Raw genomic sequence first — 20307 nt, 5'->3', positions numbered from 1 at the left:
AGTTGAAAGTGAAATAAATGCTTTTAACTCGTACTAAAAATTCTAAGATTTTAGAATGAAAACGTATAGTCTAATGTTCATATCTACCACTGTAAAATCATTTCTTCACTTTGACTTAGATTTTCTTGATATAAATATCCTGTAGTGTCAGAAACACCATTGCAGCAATGCATTCTTTAGCTTTTATGATTCAGCAAGGAAGTGTGCTGTTTCTGTTCCAGGAAGTAATGCTGCCAGGCAGGATGCTCTCTAAAGGGGCACTGGTGCGTAGAGATAGTACAGGTGTTGTTATGCCTTCTTCACTAGCGTCTCAGTATCATGTGGCCACTTCAAATCTTCAGAGAATTAGGGTACACTCTCCAAATGGTTTCCACTTCCTCCTGGTAGACCCATTAATTATTACTGGTGATTTTAGCACACTGGAGTTTTAGCACACTGGTGTCATTAGCAGTAGGACAGTGGTAGCTCAGTAGTAAAGGTATTGTACTGCTGATTGCAAGGTTTTGAGTTCGAATCCCAGTGCTGCCACTCAACAAACCCTCAACTGCTCAGTTGTATAACAAATCTGATAACTGGAACTTGCTCTGTAACATGTCAGCTGTTTGTAGTGATTCCCAATTGTGCATGTTTGAGCAACATGGATGATGTATAATGCAGCTGTTGTACATTAAAACAAGTGTAAATGTGTCAAGCAAGCTCCTGGACACAAGCACATAGTGACCCAGCCTGATTTATCATATGTACATATAATTAACGCTGACATAGTGAATGCTGCTACACAGCTACAGTCATCAGGAAGTAAATCAAGAAGGTTCCCAGCCCAAAGCAGCACCACAGCTTGTACATTATCACACAACTGAGAGATTTCTGAGCTAATAAATACTGACATCTGTGTAATCCATGTCTGTGTATCAATGATTTATTGCTAACGCTGTTCAAACTTCATTATCTACCATTTTCAAAATAATGATTGTCAATGTTATTTTCTATTTTTATTGTTATACCTTTAACTAAAATAAATAAACTAAAGTAAAATAAATTCCATTAGTAACTCATTTTACTTTCACTATAATTATCACCATACATGTTTTGATTATTTAAATGCAAAGCAAGCATTTTTTTTAGTTTGATTTAATATTATTCTCCAATATATCCTGCAGGGTTTCAGTGTGACTAGCTGTGAGTTTTGATTTTGCAGAAACACCTATGAAACATCTTATGGAGAGATTGGGCTGCTATATTTTCACCATTTAGCTCCCAATCATGTTAAAAACTAATGAGAAACACCAAGCTGCTCTGTATTGTTCTGTTTGTTTTGTTTCGTTATCTGTTTTTTTCTACAGCCTGAAACTGCTCATTGTGTTTAATATCAGGTCTGGTAAACAAATATGACTCAAGATCCAAGAAATACCAGTATTGCAGATGTTGTTATATAATGCATTGTTGCTGAAATGTACTTTACTGTAACCAATATGTTTGGAAGCTAAAAGCCTTCAAGATGAATATTACAGTGACAGTGAAACACAAGAGAAGCAGTGATTTGAGCACAAATGATGAATCAGCTTCAATCTCCTGCACACCTTATGCCCCAATTTATCTCCTACTGTATATGTTTAATTAATACAAAACAAATTGATCTTAAAGCTTATTATAGTGTCTGTTACTTTTGAAATGTTTTTTAAATGTTTATAAATGAAAACTTCATGTTAATGTCACTATATGTGGATTACATAGACTATTTCTCAAATGGTATGCTGCAAGTTGCCAGCAAGCACTGGGTATAACACTAAACATTAAGTTTTTATAATGACTGTAGAAAACAAGCTTCTTACTTAGAAAATAAAAATGTACTTACCCCATTACAGTTTCTCTCTTTTTTTTCCCTTGATCTCCCTTGTTGAAACAGCTCTGTGTTAAATGCAGAGTTCAATGAAACACTATGAAATGTGACTTTTTCAGCAGACAGTTAACACACCGCACACTGCACCACTCTCCTGATCCTCCAGCATCATCTGCTTGTCTAATTCCACCATCTCTCCATGGTACAAGCAAGGTACACATCACGACTCTTTTCTGCCCTGGAACCTGAAGACTTACACTATATTGCCAAAATTTTTGGGACGTCTGCTTTTACATGCACATGAATGTATTATGGAGTTGTCCCGCCCTTTGCAGCTATAACAGCTTCAACTCTTATGGGGAGGCTTTCCACAAGGTTTAGGAGTGTGTTTATGGGAATTGTTGACCATTTCTCTAGAAGCGCACACAGGCATTGATGTTGCACAAGAAGACCTGGCTCACAGTCTCCACTCTAATTCTATAAGTGTTCTATAAGATTGAGGTCTGGACTCTGTGCAGGTCAGTCAAGTTCCTCCACACCAAACTCATTCATCCATGTCTTTATGGACCTTGCTTTGGTCACTGGTGTGCAGTCATGTTGGAACAGGAAGGGGTCATCCCCAAACTGTTCCCACAAAGACGGAAGCATGAAATTGTCCAAAATGTCTTGGTATATTGAAGCATATAGTGTTCTTTCACTGGAACTAAGGGGCCGAGCCCAACCCCTGAAAAACAACACCTGAATTCAATGACTAGGAGGGGCGTCCCAAATCGTTTGGCAATATGGTGTAGCTCTTCCTAAAATGCTTCAACTAGAACTAAAAAGTATGTGAGATAATGAACCAGTATAGATGTATTAATTAATATACTTTACTGCACTTTTGTCGGTCACTATAGAAAAATATTTCTGCCAAATGTCATAAATGTAAATATAAAAAACTCTGCACATAATTCAGGGTGTTGTCTGTGCACTTTTACTCGCTTTACTGGTTGGACCTCTTTGGGTAGGTACTAACCACTGCATACTAGAAACACCCCACAAGAAGCAGGAAGGTTTTTTTTTTTTGTTTAGTTTTAACTAGTATTTTAAATAGTATTATTAACTAACTTTGCTCAGTATATTGTTTTTACTTGTCAGATTTTTTTTAATTCATTGATTTCATCAGATTTCATTTGAAATGCACTTTATGCCTACATGACTGAAGAGCATAAGGAGCTCAATGGCAATATTCCGGGATATGGCCTTTCAAAGTGGGATTGCCTCAGGATATTGGGTAGTGTAGTCCATCACGACCAGGATGTATTCATAACCCTGGGCTGATTTTGGGAGCGGCCTGACATGATCCATGCCGACCCTCTCAAAAGGGCAGGGAGATAAGAGCTTGCTGCTTTCTCAGGAGCTGTCGGAGACTGGTAGATGCAACTACACTCAGTCAGACACATCTGGTATTACAGACAACTACCTACTTGTGAAATAAAATAACCATGCCAGTGCCTGGACGTCTCTGTTTGAAGATGACGTTTTCGCTGATTGGCCACCAGCTCTTACTCAGACTGAACTCAAGTGGTTAAGGCTCTGGGTCGTTGACTGGAAGATCAGAGGTTCAAGCCCCAGCACCACCAAGTTGCCACTGTTGGCCCCTTGAGCAAAACCCTCTCTGCTCCAGGGTTGCTGTATCATGGCTGACCCTGCACTCTGATCCCAACCTCCAATTTATCTGTGGCAGAAGTTGTTTTCTTATCAGAATTATGTGGCTCTGAGTGTGGTTTTGGTGCATTTTTATGGGGTGGCTCTGTCAGGGTGTTTGGTGATTGTAGCTGGGGGTTTGATGGTCCTGGATGTGAGGTTAGTAGCTGAGTATAAAGTGGCCTATTCTCTTCTAGTTTGGGTGGCTGCTGACTGACTTGTAGTTCCTCTAGCTGCTCTTTAATGGTATTTATCGTCTAATCCTGATTATGGTCAGGTCTACACTGCTGCCTTTTCCTGCCCCCTCCACTCAGCCACATCACTGTGTGTCCCTGATCTGCCCCCTCCCCTTTCTTTACATGATTTTTATGGTTTTTAGTGATCTTGTACAGACCTGAGGCTGGCTTCACTGCCCTGAAACAAGACCCACTGTGGTAGATATTCACAGTCAGAAAAGTGATGTCATTGTCCTGTATTATAATCTGCCTGCCATTACATTTACCTCTCTTTTTATGGTGAGTATAGCGGGTACAGAGAGCCCTGTGCCACACCTTAGTGTGGTCTGTGTATAATAGGAGAGTTGTTATGGTGATTTTGGCTCCTGTTTGAGTGAAATCTGCTCAAAAAAATTCTGTTTTCTTTTCACTAGCATGTGTTTGTAGGCTTTCGTAGCCTGTGCATTTTTTTTAGTTCATTTGGGTACGATAAGGGAAGTGGTAGCTTAGTGGATTCCTGATTGGAAAGTTGTGAGTTTAAATCCCAGGTCCACCAAGCTGCCATTTCTGGGCCCTTGAGCAAGGCCCTTGGCTCTCAATTGTTCAGTTGTATAAAAAAAAAATGTAAGTCGCTATGGATAAGGGCATCGCTATGGATAAGGGAAATGTAAATAAGATGAGTGGGTGGAGATTTATTGCTATTGCATCAGCCATGGCTTTTTTTTAGCTGTGATAGCAGAGAAGAAGCTAAATTTGAATATTTAGAAGAATCTACATTTGTTTGCATAGTTGGAGGTTCTTACGTTATTCTGTACTGTGGGTGATATGAACAGAAAGTGTCCTGAGTTCTGAGTCATTTGGTTTTATTTTATCTGTTTTGACTGCCTTTTTACTTTAGCTGCTGCTGTTTCCTCTGTTTCACTTTGGTTTATCTCATCATAAAAATATTTTATTTGCTCTCTTTCTCTCTCTCTCTCTCTCTCTCTCTCTCTCTCTCTTGTATGTTTTACAAGCCAAATTTGCTTTGTATATTTGTTTTTTTTTTCCAATTTAAATCTGGTGAGTCATTCTTTCAGACACCTGTTTTCCACACGGCTTTTACAAACTGAACCAGGAAGTGTGAGCTGCTGTAAGTGAGTGTGTGTGAGTTTGTTTTTCAGTGAAATGGCAAAAGCGAATATTTCTGGACTTCAGGATCAGTTAAGCTGTCCAGTCTGTCTGGATGTACTCAGAGATCCAGTAACTCTTCTCTGTGGACACAGTTTCTGTATGGTCTGCATTAATGGCTGCTGGGATCAGGAGGATCAGCAGGGAGTCTATAGCTGTCCTCAGTGTAGACAAACCTTCACTCCAAGACCTGCTGTGAGTAAAAACACCATGCTGGCTGAAGTAGTGGAGACGCTGAAGAAGACAGGACTCCAAGCTACACGTCCTGCTCAGTCTACAGCTGGACCTGAAGATGTGGAGTGTGATTTTTGTACTGAGAATAAATCCAAAGCCATCAAGTCCTGCCTGGTGTGTCTGGCCTCTTTCTGTGAAACTCATCTCCAGCCTCACTTTAAATCTCCTGCCTTTAAGAAGCACAAGCTGGTGGAAGACTCCAGACGACTCCAGGAGCAGATCTGCTCTCAGCATGACAAACTGCTGGAGGTTTACTGTCGCACTGACCAGCAGTGTATCTGCACTTTGTGTATGTTAGATGAACATAAAGGACATGATACAGTATCAGCTGCAGCAGCACGAGCTGAGAAACAGGTAAAAATATCTCAATTACATTCAATGGCAGCTACAGTTAATGTAGAGTTAGATTAAGCTTGAATAGAATTGCTTTCAGGGCAGTAAGGTGATATATCAAATTTAGTCTCAAGTTTATGCTACTGCATGTTTTAGGTTTCTTTGCATGTTATCTCCCTGTACATATGGACTTCCTCCCCTCCAGTTGCCTCCCATCTTCCTCAGTATGAATGAATGTGTGTGTGCTTGGTGCCCTAAAATGGACCGGCATCCTTCCAAGGGTGTATTCCCACATTACACCCAGTCTTTGTAAGCTCTTGACTTTGCAGGATAAAGATGTGACTGAAGATGAAAAAAAGAAGTGCTTTCTTTAGATGATAGTGAATCTTTATGGTGTTTCTCCATTTCAGCAAATGGTGTTTTAACAGAGTATTTAATTCCAGGCATTTTCAAACTGAGAGTTTTTAGTTTTCTAAAAATGTTCTAGATTGAATCCTTTTCCTTTTCCATAACCACATAACTTATAGTGTTTCCCCCAGAGCACTAAATAAAGAAACTTGAATAGTTCTAAGAATATCTAAGAGTGTAAAGTGTATCTATAGAGTAGAAATGTACTGAATGTGTTACTTTACAGCAATATAAATTCTGTTCTTCATTCATAGAAACAGCTGTTGGAGGTGCAGGGAACATTCCAGCAGAAAATCCAGGAGAGAGAGCAGGAGCTTCTGGAGCTAACCAAAGCTATGGAGTCCCACAAGGTGAATTTTAAGAAGAACAGCAATCTGGCTGCTGGAAGAGCTGTTTCAGGATCAGTCACACTCTTTTTTTAGTCATCTGTTAATTATTTCAGGGATATTATCTAGGGAAAAGAAGTAAAATCTCTCTCTTTCTGTTATTCTTTCTCTCTCTCTTTTTGGCTCCTAACAGCACTCTGCTCAGACAGCAGTTCAGGAAACTGAGAGGATCTTCTCTGATGTGATCATATCTATTAAGACAAGATGCTCTGAGGTGACACATCAGATCAGAGCTCAGGAGAAAGCTGCAGTGAGTCGAGCTGAAGAAATCATAAAAAAATTAGAGCAGGACATTGCAGAGCTGAAGAGAAGAGCTGCTGAGATGGAGGAGCTTTCACATGCAGAAGATCCCATCCATTTCCTCCAGGTAACATCACTGAGACCATAATCATATAAAGTTCACATGAAATGATGTTAAGATTCTAGCTGGCCATAGGACCACTGTGTAGACTCATAAAGACCAGACTAGAAAAGAAACTATAAAAGGTTACTGCAATCTATTGGTAGCAAAATGTTGCTGTCATGAGAATATAGCAGTGACAAAAGTGAAGTTGCATTGCTCTCTCACACCTACAGGGTCCCTGGTTTAATCATGAGCTTAGGTTACTGTCCACACTGTGTATTATATTTTTTTAAATTAATAAGTTCACGTACGGTGGCTTAGTGGTTAGCACATTTGCCTCACACCTCCAGCGTCTTGGGCTCGAGTCTCCTCGTGCTTGGTGGGTTTCCTCCCACAGTCCAAAGACATGCTTCTAGGCTGATTGAAGTCTCTAAATTGCCCATAGCATGTGTATGTGCCCTGTGCTGGGTTGGCACTCTGTCCAGGGTGTATCCTGGCTTGATAATGCCTGAGACAGGCACAGGCTCCCTGAGGATAGATCAGATGAAATTTAATTTTTTTTTTCACAAATTCAGATTTAATAATTCAGTTTTCAGCTATTCAGAAAGCTGTGCTCTGATTCAAGCAGTTACATTCTGGTTTCCAATTGCAACATGAAGAAATAATTCAACACAAAATCTAACATCTAAGTTACCCAAGGCTAGGAGAATTCATTTGAGCCTAGAGCATGTTGTACTGTTTTGTGTCTCCTGCCATTATGTGCCTCGCCCATTCAGGAGCAAGCACCTGGCTCACTATTTAAACAGAACACTGCTAATGTAATCTTGGATTTTCATCAGATTTATAAAGACAATTCAATGTGTCCTTCCCATGAGATGATTTTTCATTTTCATTTGCTTCTTCTGTTCATGAATTTGGAATTCGAGTGCTTTTCTTCTTCTTTTTTTAAGCTGTTTCTTTTGTGTTCTTGTCTCTGTGTAGCGTTTTTTGCCTGCTGTGACTCCTCATGTATCCTCAGATCTACCAGTCATCACCATCAGTTCTTTACTCTCATTTAAAGATGTAGTAAATTCTTTGACTGAGTTAAAAGTGAAGCTGGAAGCATGCTCTAATGAACAGCTTAAGAAGATAACAAGTGAAGGTAAGACAGATTTACTAACATTACATTCTCTCCAAATACATTTAGCACAATGAAAACCATAACATTTTCAATGAAATATCACAGTAGTGTTTTGTGTATGAGCCAGTAGTAGATTTTCCTGTGATCACATTGTAGAAATAAAAAAGAAAACTAAATGCAACATTTATTAGTTTTGTCTAAAAGCATGGATATACAACTTAAAGCACAGATATTTCTTTTGGAGCATGAATCCACAAATCAGAGAGTAAAATACTTTGCATTGCATTGCATTAGTTTACAATTTCTTCATAAGCTATACAATAGCTATATAAGCTATACAATAGCTATATAAGCTATACAATAGCTTATATTTTGAGAAATGTTTAGAACGCTTCTAAAAATCTGGGCACAGATTAAAGTCAGTGATGTCACAACAGCACCATGACCTCCCCTCCCATTCACCAGAGCAATCCCTCTCCGGAATATTTTCTCTTTCTGATCATATGTTACACTTTCATTTATGCCGCTTCTGGGCATACGGGCTTAGAAACCATGCTCACATGAAAACCATGCTCACTTCAGCGCGAAGTATTGTCAGTTTGCATTGCATAATGAGCCGTTATTCTGTTCTCCGTGTTTTCATGAATATTGTGTATGACCTTCGTTTGGGGTTTTGGATTTATTGCTGTTTTGGTCAGACTTTGTTAGCTTCATGGACTGCTTGACTGGATTACTGGACTCTTTGCCATTTTTTTGGATTATCTGTTTTGCATTGTATTTTTCTTATTAAAACTGCCATTTCTCCACTTATAGGTCCTACTAGAGCTCCGTTAAAGATGTTTAGGTTATAATACTTTCACAGATTTGGCAACATTTTAGATCTCATTCTGTAATATGAGGCAGTTTAAACAGCTGCTTTTTGTAAAGCGTGAAGCAGCTGTTTAAACCTTTTGTTAATTTAATAAACTACAGTAAATAAATAAATAAACAAATCTAGCCATGGGGGTCACAGACCAGTGACTTCTGTGCCGGGCCCCAGCCCGGATAAATAGAGAGGGTTGCGTCAGGAAGGGCATCCGGCGTAAAACATTGCCAAATTTAACCATGCGAATCGTCAGTTATGGATGTAATAAATGAGGATTTGAAGCTAGTGGGTGTAAGTGTTGACGATGCAGAAGATAGGGATAGGTGGAGAGAGATGATTCGCTGTGGCGACCCCTGAAGGGAAAAGCCGAAAGAAGAAGAAGAAGACAGTAAATAAATAAACAAATAACTACTGATTTATAAATCTTGGTGGTGTGTGAGAACTTAGGAAGGTTGGAAACAAGTCATGCAGCTTGATCATTTGTAGAGGTTGAAGCATTCAGACTTCAGTTTTAAATAATGAAGTGAAAATATTAATTGACTGCATGGTATTGATGGTCAGGCTCATGTTTTTAATTTTTTTGGTAAATTGGTAGATCCTTTCCAGATTATCATTTCTTCTGTATTGATTGTCAAGATCTGCAAATTCATTTGTGGCTATGGAATAAAAAAATTTGTTCAAGGTAAAAAAGAAAAAAAAAGAATGTGTTAATACAACTGGAAACATCATGGGAATCTGTAAAGTACAATTCTGCCTTTAAACTTTGGACTACACCATCTTCCTGAATGTGATGATTGCTCAACATTTTATCCAATTATATTGATAACTACATCCTACCATAAGCAATAAGCAATTCTGTTTGGGTTCTGACTGGGACAAAGGGTCTGTTGAGTGGTGAAGGACCCAACTGCAGAGAAAACTAATTATAACTAAAAACTTAAAACTAATTAACTAAAAATTAATGGCAGTATTATAATGGGAAATGATAGTCTTTAAAGTCTCAAATAAATACAAAAGCAGTACAAATATCAATGCAGGATCCTAATAAGTTAACGTTGTCCTCGAGAATCAATTATAAACATAAAAAAGCAAAACACATTTCCACATTCTTTGTTCTTCATTTTTTTAACAGAAGGTTTACCGCCATCTCGCTCTGACCAACATCATAATTATGTCTTCCCAACTTATACATATATACTTCCTAGGAGGCCTTGATTGCAGGGTTATTTGCAGGTTGGTCTTGTGCTCTCTGGCTTTCTCTGCTGGACAGATCATGGTATGACACTGTTATACTGATCAGCTCTAAGAGGTTGGATGGTGCAGGCCTGCTCTGTGCAGGATGTGCAATAAAATCTGCACATGCTTATTAGTTAATTTATCCTTGTAGCTATAGTGCAAATCTCAAGAATTAAGCTAATGACTTAAATGTATTGGTTAACTGGAAGCATTTGTCTATATTATATTTTTGCTGGCCAATTAATTTTTTAAAAATCTGCTTTGTTTATTTGTCTTATGTAATTGTACCTAAACTTCCGTTTGACTGTTTCCCAGTGAAGAAAATCGTGATCCTGCTAAGCAGAGAGGACTTTCTACAATGTAAGTGTCTCCTCCATACAAACACACAATAGAATAGCATTCGCCTAACATCCAGAGGTTGCAAGTTCGAATCCTAACAACATGCATGACCAGGAGTCCAAAAAAACAAACTTGACTGTGCTCTTAGGGTTGATGGGGTATACTCTCTCTCAGCTGTCAATCAGAAAGGCAGTAGCTTTCATGGGCATATAGTTCAAAAAGATGCAGTCAGCTAGTTTCAGAGGAAGCATGTGATCAGTTGATAAATATTTAAGTGACAGTTAAAGAAACAGAAAGACAAAAGATTAAAAGAACGTTTTTCTTTCCATCAGATTCCTGTCAGCTCACACTGGACCCCAACACAGCAAATCAATGGCTCCAACTGTCTGATTCAAACAGAATGGCAAGTGACAGAAGCAAATTATTTTCTTTATTGTTTTATAAATCTATGCATGGACCTCAAGAGACACATAAAGGTCTAGAGAGCTTTGAATGTTTCTCCCAGGTGTTGTGTAGTGAGAGTGTGTCTGGACGCTGTTACTGGGAGGTGAAGTGCAGCGGGAATAGACAGGTTAATATAGCAGTGTCATATAAAAACATCAGCAGGAAGGGATATGGTAATGAATGTCAGTTTGGACGTAATGATAAGTCCTGGAGTTTGCTGTGCCAGTCATCTGGTTACTCTTTCTTACACGACAACCAAGAAACTAAAATCCCCATAAACTCCACACCCTCTACAATAGGAGTGTATGTGGATCACAAGGCAGGAACTTTGTCTTTCTACAGCGTCTCTGACACGATGAAGCTCCTCCACAGAGTTCACACCACATTCACTCAGCCTCTTTACCCTGGTTTCGGGCTAAATAACAATTCAAGAGTAAAACTGTGCCACCGAAAATAGATCATTTTGGATTAGTTTAGCACTGTATGATTGATATAACGATCAAGCCATGCTATCTTTAAAAATGGCAAGACATTAAAAAAGCTGTCTTTTTGTTTAAAATCTATATTCTCAATTTGATTAAAAAAAATTACCGAGTGGAAAACTAAATAAAAACAATCATAAAATTTCATGCTCACTATCATTGAAAATTAATTGTATTAAATTAGAATTAAAAAGTATAGTCGACTGTTTATACCTAGCACTGTATTGACTTTGTTTTTGCCTTGCTTGACATATATACAGTATATATATCAGAAAGTAATGCTGCCAGGCAAAATGCTCTCTAAAGTCCACTAGTAAAAATTTGTGAGAGTTTTTTCAGCATACAGAGATAGTACAGGTGTTATGCCTTCTTCACTAGAGTCTCAATATCATGTGGCCTCCTCAAATCTTCAGAGCATTCAGGTACACTCTCCGAAGGGTTTCCACTTCCTCCAGGTGAACTAATTTATTATTACTGGTGATCAGTTTTAGCATACTGGTGTTGTTAGCAGTAGGACAGTGGTAGCTCAAAGGGTTATGATGTTGGTCTGCTGATTGCACGGCTTTGAGTTCAAATCCCAGTGCTGCCACTCGACAAACCCTCAACTGCTCAGCTGTATAAAAAATCTGATAACTGGAACTTGTTCTGTAACATGTCAGCTGATTGTAGTGATACCCAGTTGTGCATGCTTGAACAACATGGATGATGTATAATGCAGCTGTTGTACATTAAAACAAGTGTAAATGTGTCAAGCAAGCTCCTGGACACAAGCACATAGTGACCCAGCCTGATTTATCATATGTACATTTATTTATCATATGCTACACAGCTACAGTCATCAGGAAGTAAAATAAGGAGCCCAAAGCAGCACCACAGCTTGTACATTATCACACAGTTGAGGGATTTCTGGGCTAATAAATACCGGCATCTGTGTAATCCATGTCTGTGTATCCATGCTTTATTGCTAACGCTGTTCAAACTTCATTATTTACGTTTTTCAAAATAATAATTGTCAATGTTATTTTCTGTTTTCATTGTTATACCTTTAACTCTTTAAAAAAGATTCCATTAGTAACTCATTTTACTCTTACTGTAATTATCACCAAACATGTTTTGATTATTTAAATACAAAGCAAGCTTTTTTTAGTTTGATAAAATATATCCTGCAGGGTTTCAGTGTGACTAGATGTGAGTTTTGGGTTGGGCTGCTATATTTCCACCATTTAAGTCCCAGTCATGTTAAAATCTAATGAGAAACACCAAGCTGTTCTGTATTGTTCTGTTTGTTTTTGCTTTTTTATCTGTATTTTTTGATCTTCTACAGCCTGAAACTGCTCATTGTGTTTAATATCAGGTCTGGTAAACTAATATAACTCAAGATCCAGGAAATGCCAGTATTGCATGTTGTTGTATAATGCATTGACATCATATTTGTTGCTGAAATGTACTTTACTATAACCAATAAACTTTGCTAGCATTGCAGAATTGATGCCTTCGCCCTGACTCCACTGTTATTTTACATAATCCTCCAGTCTAGGGGAAGGTAACGAGGAAAGGAAAAAAAAACTGCAAAAATGAAATAGTACCAGTGAACCAAGAGCTTCAGATCTTCAGGTAAAAAAAGATTTACCTCAAAAGGCAAGCTTCAAAAAGGGCTTCAGGGCAGGACCAGGCCAAAAACAGTGAACAAAGTGTCATATATCATATCTCATATAATATCATATATAACTTCATAAATAAATCCTACTCTAATACAAATATCACATACAAATACTCATATACAGTCATCCCTAACATGAATTATTAAAGAAAATAATAAAAGAAATTATACCTGTGGATGTCACAATTACGACTAATTTGACACCCCTAAGGACTGTCACATTATGTTGATGTAAGATTTTTCTTTTTACATTAGGATTTTTCACACAGCTTCTGCTTTGAAAATTCTGCTGGAGTGCACTTGAAATAATCAATACAGAATATATTAATTCTAGGAAATAAAAATAAATCATTGAGACCTTTTGTCCCTCCCAATATTACTCAGAAACATACAAGTCATACTCTAATCAGGCCTGGAGGTCAAAGCCGGATAGTAAGGGTGAGGTTTTATTAATTGTTTTATTTATTTATTTTGATGTAATTTTACTAAACACTATGTATTACATTCAGTGGTAGTTGGTGGGGGGGCAAAATCAAACTGTTAGTAATGCAGGACTGTAAATGACCATTTATCAGGTGATTATGTATCATTACTGCCAAGATAAAATATTGAAAAAGTCAACTGTTAAAGCATGCAATAAATCTACTATGAATCAGTGAATTTTAGTTCAATGTGGGTTTATTATCAGTAATGAAGGTAATCATTAAACACACGCACAGGAAAGTTGCCTAATCACGTGACTGCTGCTGAATTTGTAAAGTGGCTCGATCTGGTCCAAGCTCCTTGATTCTTTTCTTTTCTTCCTCCGGACTCTTTGTGAAAGAGTATTTTTATAAAGACAGAACCGACTTTTCTTTCACCCCGAGATATTTCGCTTGTTTTCACATTAATCAGTACCTGCCCGTTAACTGACCATCTGCTGAGCGGTAATGGCACTCGTTGTGAATGGTCCAATCACATGAGGCCGAGTAATATAAAAACAATATTGATTCGCTAACAACAAAAGTGGGCGGGTCCGGGTCGCAGCACGCTGGAAAACAAGCCAATCAGAGCTCAGCCTCAAGTAAGCAATAGACTGATTGCATTTAAATCAAGCGCTCTTACTTTCCTTCCCTGTTTCTCTGGGTTGCCAGATCTGTGAATAATCCCACTGTGTCGGTGTGTATTTGATCAAAGTTCATTTTGGATTTTGTGTTTTGTAAGCGGTTTGGTTTGTAGGTTTGAGGTTTTTCTGTCTCTACTAAATAAATGAATATAGGAGACCACATTTTCTTTAAGAATGTTTTTCAAAATGTTATTTTCATCCACGAATTAAAGCACTGATTACGAAAACCGTGTGTATGTTCAGCTACTTATTGTTATATTGTTGTCTAATACAGGATTTGAGAGGTTAAAATGAAAGTTTTGAAACAAGGCTGAGTTTATTGATTATTTGTTTATTCTAAAATGTAGATAAAGCCGCTTCTCTAATACATATCTGGCACCTTTCCCGGAAATGAAAGCTAATCTGTCCCTGATTAGTCCGATGATTTACCACGTGCAGATCTTTTCATGCCTTTTTCCTTTTCTTTACACACACCTGTCTTCCACACGGCTTTTACAAACTGAACCAGGAAGTGTGAGCTGCTGTTACTGACTGGAGTGTTTGCTTTTCAGTAAAATGGCACAAGCGAATATTCCCCTTTCTCTGGATCATTTCAGCTGTTCAATCTGTCTGGATCTACTCAAGGATCCAGTAACTCTTCTCTGTGGACACAGTTTCTGTATGGTCTGCATTAATGGCTGCTGGGATCAGGAGGATCAGCAGGGAGTCTATAGCTGTCCTCAGTGTAGACAAACCTTCACTCCAAGACCTGCTGTGAGTAAAAACACCATGCTGGCTGAAGTAGTGGAGACACTGAAGAAGACAGGACTCCAAGTTAAACGTCCTGCTCAGTCTACAGCTGGACCTGAAGATGTGGAGTGTGATTTTTGTACTGAGAATAAATCCAAAGCCATCAAGTCCTGCCTGGTGTGTCTGGCCTCTTTCTGTGAAACTCATCTCCAGCCTCACTATAAATCTCCAGCCTTTAAGAAGCACAAGCTGGTGGAAGCCTCCAGACGACTCCAGGAGCAGATCTGCTCTCAGCATGACAAACTGCTGGAGGTTTACTGTCGCACTGACCAGCAGTGTATCTGCATGTTGTGTATGATAAATAAACATAAAGGACATGATACAGTATCAGCTGCAGCAGAACGAGCTGAGAAACAGGTAACAATATCTCACAGCTTATTTCTACAGCTAATCAGCATCAGTGGTGAGGTCAGTAAATATTTAAAAGCATTTCATTTTAATAGAATTTGTTCACTGTGAAAGTGTGGCAAGTAGTAGATAGCGTTGTTGCCTCACATGTTCAGGTTCCAAGTTCGAACTTGGGTGCAGGCTACCTATGGGTTTCGAGACATGTTGGACAATTTCATGCTCCCAACTTTGTGGGAACAGTTTGGAGATGACCCCTTCCTGTTCCAACATGACTGCGCACCAGTGACCAAAGCAAGGTCCATAAAGACATGGATGAGCGAGTTTGGTGTGGTGGAACTTCAGAGTCCTGACCTCAACCCAACAGAACACTTTGGGATGAATTAGAGTGGAGACGGTGAGCCAGACCTTGTCATCAAGCATCAGTGCCTGACCTCACAAATGTGCTTCTAGAGTAATGAACAAAAAATTCTCATAAACACACTCCTAAACCTTGAGGAAAGCTTTCCCAGAAGAGTTGAAGCTGTTATAGTTGCAAAGGGGTGGGACAACTCCATATTACATTCATGTGCATGTAAAAGCAGACGTCCCAGTTTTGACCTGGCTCACAGTCTCCTCTCTAATTCATCCCAAAGGTGTTCTATGGGGTTAAGGTCAGGACAGGCAAGTTCCTCCACACCAACCTTGCTCTTTCATGTTATTATGGACCTTGCTTTGTGAACTGGTGTGCAGTCATGTTGGAACAGGAAGTGGTCATCCCCAAACTGTTCCTACGAAGTTCAGAGCATGAAATTGGCCAAAATGTCTTGGTATGAAGCTAAAGCATTAAGAGTTCCTTTCACTGGAACTAATGGGCTGAGCCCAACTGCTGAAAAACATCCGAGTTCAATAATTTGGAGTGGTGTCCCAAAACTTTTGGCACTATAGTGTATTTCAGATAGAGCAACCTCACCTGGTATTTTTCATAATGGTGTCCATGCTTATTTCAAGATGACCACAGCAAGCCAAATTCTGCTCTAGGCTGCAGATGACAGTATTAGAAAAGCACTGATTGACTGCAGGGATAGTGATAGTAACCAAATTGTTAGAAAACATGGTGTTTTAGTCATTTCTAATGTTTTGTTATTCTTTTTATCTTTTCATATGCCCAATGTTGACCGTGTTTGGTGTGAGGTCAGGAGGTAAAGGCTTCTATGGTTAGGTCAGTTCAGTTAGGGACCAATAGGAAACATTCGCCTTCTATTGGATGTAAACAGCAGGTTTTGTTAAGTTTGTTTTTATGGTTAATTTGCAACAACTTTTCATTCATCTTTATTTCTAAAAACCAACAAATAAATTATTTTAAGGACCTATGAAGGAGGTGAGAGTGCAAGCATATTCGAAACAAGGCTCCTCCGTTTTCTCCAGCATTGGAACAAATGGACACCACACCTGGTGTCTGCGAGATCACATTTGACAACAATAAATAGTGCTGTTTTTCATAATACATGTTTCAGTTTATTCTATTTCAAAATATGAGTTTATTTACAGCTAATAATTCAGATTGAAAATACCTGTAGTCTGTACACTGCTGAAATATTTGCCTTGTTGCTGCACAGAAGCTGCTGCTGGAGGTGCAGGGAAAATACCAACAGAGAATCCAGCAAAGAGAGAAGGAGCTTCAGGAGCTAACAAAAGCTGTGGAGTCTCACAAGGTGAGTTTCAGGAACATCATCTAGATGCTGGTAGAGCTGTTTCATTATCAGTCAGACTCTTCATACAGAAACCTAATCAGTCACATTTCTAGGCTTCCAGGAAAATGAGTAAGAAACATTTTCTCTCTTCTGGTCTCCTAACAGCTCTCTGCTCAAACAGCAGTGCAGGAAAGTGAGAAGATCTTTACTGATATAATCAAAACACTTGAGAGAAGATGTTCTGAGGTCACAGCACTGATCAGAGCTCAGGAGAAAGCTGCAGTGAGTCGAGCTGAAGAAATCATGAAGCAACTGGAGCAGGAGATTGCGGCGCTGAAGAGAAGGAATGCTGAGATGGAGGAGTTTTCACACGTCGAGGATCCCATTTATTTTCTCCAGGTAGAGTCACTAAGACCGTAATCACTTAGGGTACATGCTCACTGGCCAAAATGTGCATCTAATTTTTTAAACAAATTATACAAGCCCATTCAAATGAAGAAGCTTGTTTATATTGTGTGTGCAACTACATATGAACAGTATGACTTTAAAAAATATGACAAGTTAATATTTCATGATGATGTGCTTTAAGCTATGACCTAGAAAATGACCTACAAAGACAAGATAGCATCATTTACTCTCATTGTGTGGTTGTTTGAAAATTTCTCCTCCTGAATGCAGCTGGTCAAGAAGCAGGGGAGAGAAATGAGATCTGCTTGTGCTGTGGTTAGACCTTGCCAGCATGGATGTTTGGGTTAATAACCATTAAGACTTTACATCATGTTCTTATGAATTTTTACCGCATCATCCTTTACCACACCACTGTTAATCTAAGAGTCATTGCTCTACATCAAAGCAAAGACATTAGAGGGTGTACAATCCTCTTTCATCAGGGCAGCTCAAGCCCTGACCAAGCCTGGAGTGCAGCATCTTCCCGTTACAGCCTGCATGGTTGATTGTACTGCCACAAAGGTGTCTATCTTTGGCAACAAATTGACCATCCAGGGCCTGGAGATGCAGCTTTTCTTCAGTTGAATCACCACAATGTTCATGGTATCTTGTGTATGAGATGTGATGCAGTGCAGGGACTCCAAGGTCTTGATAGCAGACATAGAGATCCAGATAGGAATGAAATGAAGAGTGCACCATGATTTGGAGTTGGCAGAAGTGTGGACGAGGCACAGGGTACGGGGTAGTAGGGGTGGACAAAGCTGCCTTAAGACCCTATACATCAAAAGCCACAAAGTTCTTGATGCTGGCAAGTCTGTCAACTCTCCATAACTAGGGAAATTGACACCTTTGTGCTCTTTTGGCCCTAGAATCAATTGACGCACACTTTATTAGAAAACTACAAACATTTGTATTTGAATGTGTACTTGACATGCAAGGAAAGGAAAATCTTGGATTTCTCTTTGATTCTGTCTCTGTGTAGAACTTCCTGTCTGTCTCAGCTCCTCTTAGACATGCAGATACCATCAGAGTGTTTCCTCTCCACACATTTGAAGATGTAATAAAATCTGTCTCAAATGAGAAAGGAGCTAGAGAACCACTGCAAAGAGGAGACTGAGAAGATGTCGAGTCAAGGTAAGCTATAGCTTTACAGGCACTCACTGGCTCTGTTCAGTGGCCTGTTTGTGATTAACTGTGTGCCTGTAACTGTGTGTATCTAGTGAAGAAAGTTTCGAGTTATTCCTCCTAAAAGCAGAGAAGAGTTTTTAAAATGCAAGTCTTCCTTAAGTGCGCGCGCACACACACAGGGTTCTTCCAACTAGGAATACTTTTGTTAAAGGCTGATCAGCTTCATTAAGGGATCCATTCAGATCAACCAAAAAAAGCTAGTGAGTCTGATGTTTTTACATTAATGTTGTGATTAAAAAAAAAAAAAAAAGGTGGTTATAAAAGCATGGGGAGAGAGTTGCCAGGTTTCATCAAAATTCCCTCTCCTAGAGCAGAGAAAGTTTTTCAATTAGCCCAAGAACAAAAAAATGATAAAAACCAATGTTTTCTGTCTTTTTGAGGGAAAAAGATTTCTGATTTGCAGAAATCTTCATCATCTCTGACACGATGAAGCTCCTCCACACAATCAAGTGCACTTTCACTCAGCCTTTGTATCCAGGGTTCACAATCAATTCCAGTTCAACTCTAAAGCTATGCCGTCTAAAATAGATATGTTTGGAAGCTAAAACCCTGTAAGATGAATATAATGAAAATTTGTGCTTTATTTAACCTGATGTGTATATACACCAATCAGCCATAAAATTAAATCCACCTCCTCTTGTGCCATCGAAACAGCTGTGAACTGTTGAGACATGAGCTCCATAAGACATCTGATGGTGTTCTGGAGGTACCTGGCATGAAGACTTCAGCAGCAGGTTCTTTAATTCCTGTAAATTGTGAAGTGAATTTTTCAGCAGACAGTTAACACACCACATCACTGCACCACTCTCCTTCCCTCTGATCCTCCAGCATCATCTGCTTGTCTGGTTCCACCATCTCTCATGGTACAAGCAAGGTAAACATCATGACACTTCTCTGCCCTGGAACCTGAAGACCTACACTATATTGCCAAAAGTTTTGGGACGTCTGCTTTTACATGCACATGAATGTAATATGGAGTTGTCCTGCCCCTTTGCAGCTATAACAGCTTCAACTCTTCTGGGAAGGCTTTCCACAAGGTTTAGGAGTGTGTTTATGGGAATTTTTGACCATTCCTCTAGAAGTGCATTTGTGAGGTCAGGCACTGATGTTGGACGAGAAGGTCTGTCTCACAGTCTCCGCTCTAATTCATCCCAAAGGTGTTCTGTTGGGTTGAGGTCAGGACTCTGAAGTTCCTCTACACCAAACTCATTCATCCATGTCTTTATGGACCTTGCTTTGGTCACTGGTGTGCAGTCATGTTGGAACAGGAAGGGGTCATCCCCAAACTGTTCCAAAAAAGTTAAAGCATGAAATTGTCCAAAATGTCTTGGTATGAAGCTGAAGCATTAAGAGTTCCTTTCACTGGAACTAAGGGGCCGAGCCCAACCGCTGAAAAACAACACCTGAATTCACTGATTTGGAGGGGTGTCCCAAAACTTTTGGCAATATAGTCTACCTCTTCCTGAAATGCTTCAACTAGCACTAAAAAAAGTATGTGAGATAAAGAACTAGTATGGATGTATTAATTAATAGACTTTACAGCACTTGTTGGTCACTATAGATAAGGATTTCTGCTAAATGCCATAAATGTAAATACAAAAAAACTCTGCACTTGATTCAAGGTGTTGCCTGAGCACCTGCCATCACTTTATCAGTTGGACCTCTTTGGCCTCAAATGGTGAGAGTATGCAGGCAGTTGCTAGAGGATGAAGGAGTTGGTACCACTGAATGGTAATGCTCACCTGAACACCTCTATTATGTTTCGGTCTGTCTGATGCTGCCAGGTTGTACCTCAGACCATCTAGGAGCTCGGTGATGCCCTGGTCCAGATCTGGAAGGAAATACCCATCCGTCGTCTCATTAGGAGCATGCCCCGATTTTGTCAGGCATGCGTACAATCACATGGGAGCCATACACACTACTGAGTACTATTTTGGGTTGCTGCACTGAAATATCAGAAAAATGGACTAGCATGCTGCATCATTTTTTCACTTTAAATTTT

The 20307-nt window shown here is 39.2% G+C and overlaps 3 protein-coding genes across 5 annotated transcripts in view; 2 read left to right on the top strand and 1 right to left on the bottom strand.

Moving 5' to 3' along the window:
• The first annotated feature begins 4905 nt into the window (after window positions 1-4905).
• Window positions 4906-11518, top strand: LOC131355825 (E3 ubiquitin/ISG15 ligase TRIM25-like). The gene is made up of 6 exons (XM_058394341.1): window positions 4906-5496; window positions 6138-6233; window positions 6403-6636; window positions 7594-7753; window positions 10149-10193; window positions 10505-11518. The coding sequence occupies exons 1-6, from the start codon at window positions 4906-4908 to the stop codon at window positions 11071-11073; spliced, it is 1695 nt and encodes a 564-aa protein (XP_058250324.1). The 3' UTR covers window positions 11074-11518.
• LOC131355817 (dynamin-3-like) overlaps window positions 6928-20307 on the bottom strand; it is a 71337-nt gene continuing 57957 nt past the window's right edge. The window contains exons 21-22 of one of the 3 annotated variants that reach the window (XM_058394329.1): window positions 20048-20136; window positions 17749-19051 (exon numbers count right to left, since the gene is read on the bottom strand). In XM_058394329.1, the coding sequence (XP_058250312.1) occupies window positions 20061-20136 (76 nt within the window). In that variant the 3' untranslated portion in view covers window positions 17749-19051; window positions 20048-20060. Of the gene's footprint in view, window positions 7141-17748; window positions 19052-20047; window positions 20137-20307 lie in introns of those variants that run through there. The other 2 variants (XM_058394327.1, XM_058394328.1) reach the window with 2 other exon arrangements.
• LOC131355826 (E3 ubiquitin/ISG15 ligase TRIM25-like) lies at window positions 14407-17290 on the top strand. Its single transcript, XM_058394342.1, has 3 exons — window positions 14407-15009; window positions 16596-16691; window positions 16836-17290. The coding sequence occupies exons 1-3, from the start codon at window positions 14419-14421 to the stop codon at window positions 17088-17090; spliced, it is 942 nt and encodes a 313-aa protein (XP_058250325.1). The 5' UTR covers window positions 14407-14418; the 3' UTR covers window positions 17091-17290.

Source organism: Hemibagrus wyckioides, linkage group LG07 (assembly GCF_019097595.1).
Source record: "Hemibagrus wyckioides isolate EC202008001 linkage group LG07, SWU_Hwy_1.0, whole genome shotgun sequence".
In the NCBI taxonomy this organism is placed as follows: Eukaryota; Metazoa; Chordata; class Actinopteri; order Siluriformes; family Bagridae; genus Hemibagrus; species Hemibagrus wyckioides.
The sequence above is the reverse complement of the archived record's forward strand: the minus strand, read 5'-3'. Positions and strand labels throughout refer to the sequence as shown.

Excerpts from the sequence above, each read along its gene's own strand:
- LOC131355825 (XM_058394341.1), top strand. The coding sequence starts at position 4,906 with ATGGCAAAAGCGAATATTTCTGGACTTCAGGATCAGTTAAGCTGTCCA. Across the intron at positions 6,637-7,593 it reads ATCCCATCCATTTCCTCCAG|CGTTTTTTGCCTGCTGTGAC; the intron begins GTAACATCACTG and ends GTCTCTGTGTAG. Across the intron at positions 7,754-10,148 it reads TAAGAAGATAACAAGTGAAG|TGAAGAAAATCGTGATCCTG; the intron begins GTAAGACAGATT and ends ACTGTTTCCCAG.
- LOC131355826 (XM_058394342.1), top strand. The coding sequence starts at position 14,419 with ATGGCACAAGCGAATATTCCCCTTTCTCTGGATCATTTCAGCTGTTCA. Across the intron at positions 15,010-16,595 it reads CAGAACGAGCTGAGAAACAG|AAGCTGCTGCTGGAGGTGCA; the intron begins GTAACAATATCT and ends GTTGCTGCACAG. Across the intron at positions 16,692-16,835 it reads AAGCTGTGGAGTCTCACAAG|CTCTCTGCTCAAACAGCAGT; the intron begins GTGAGTTTCAGG and ends GTCTCCTAACAG.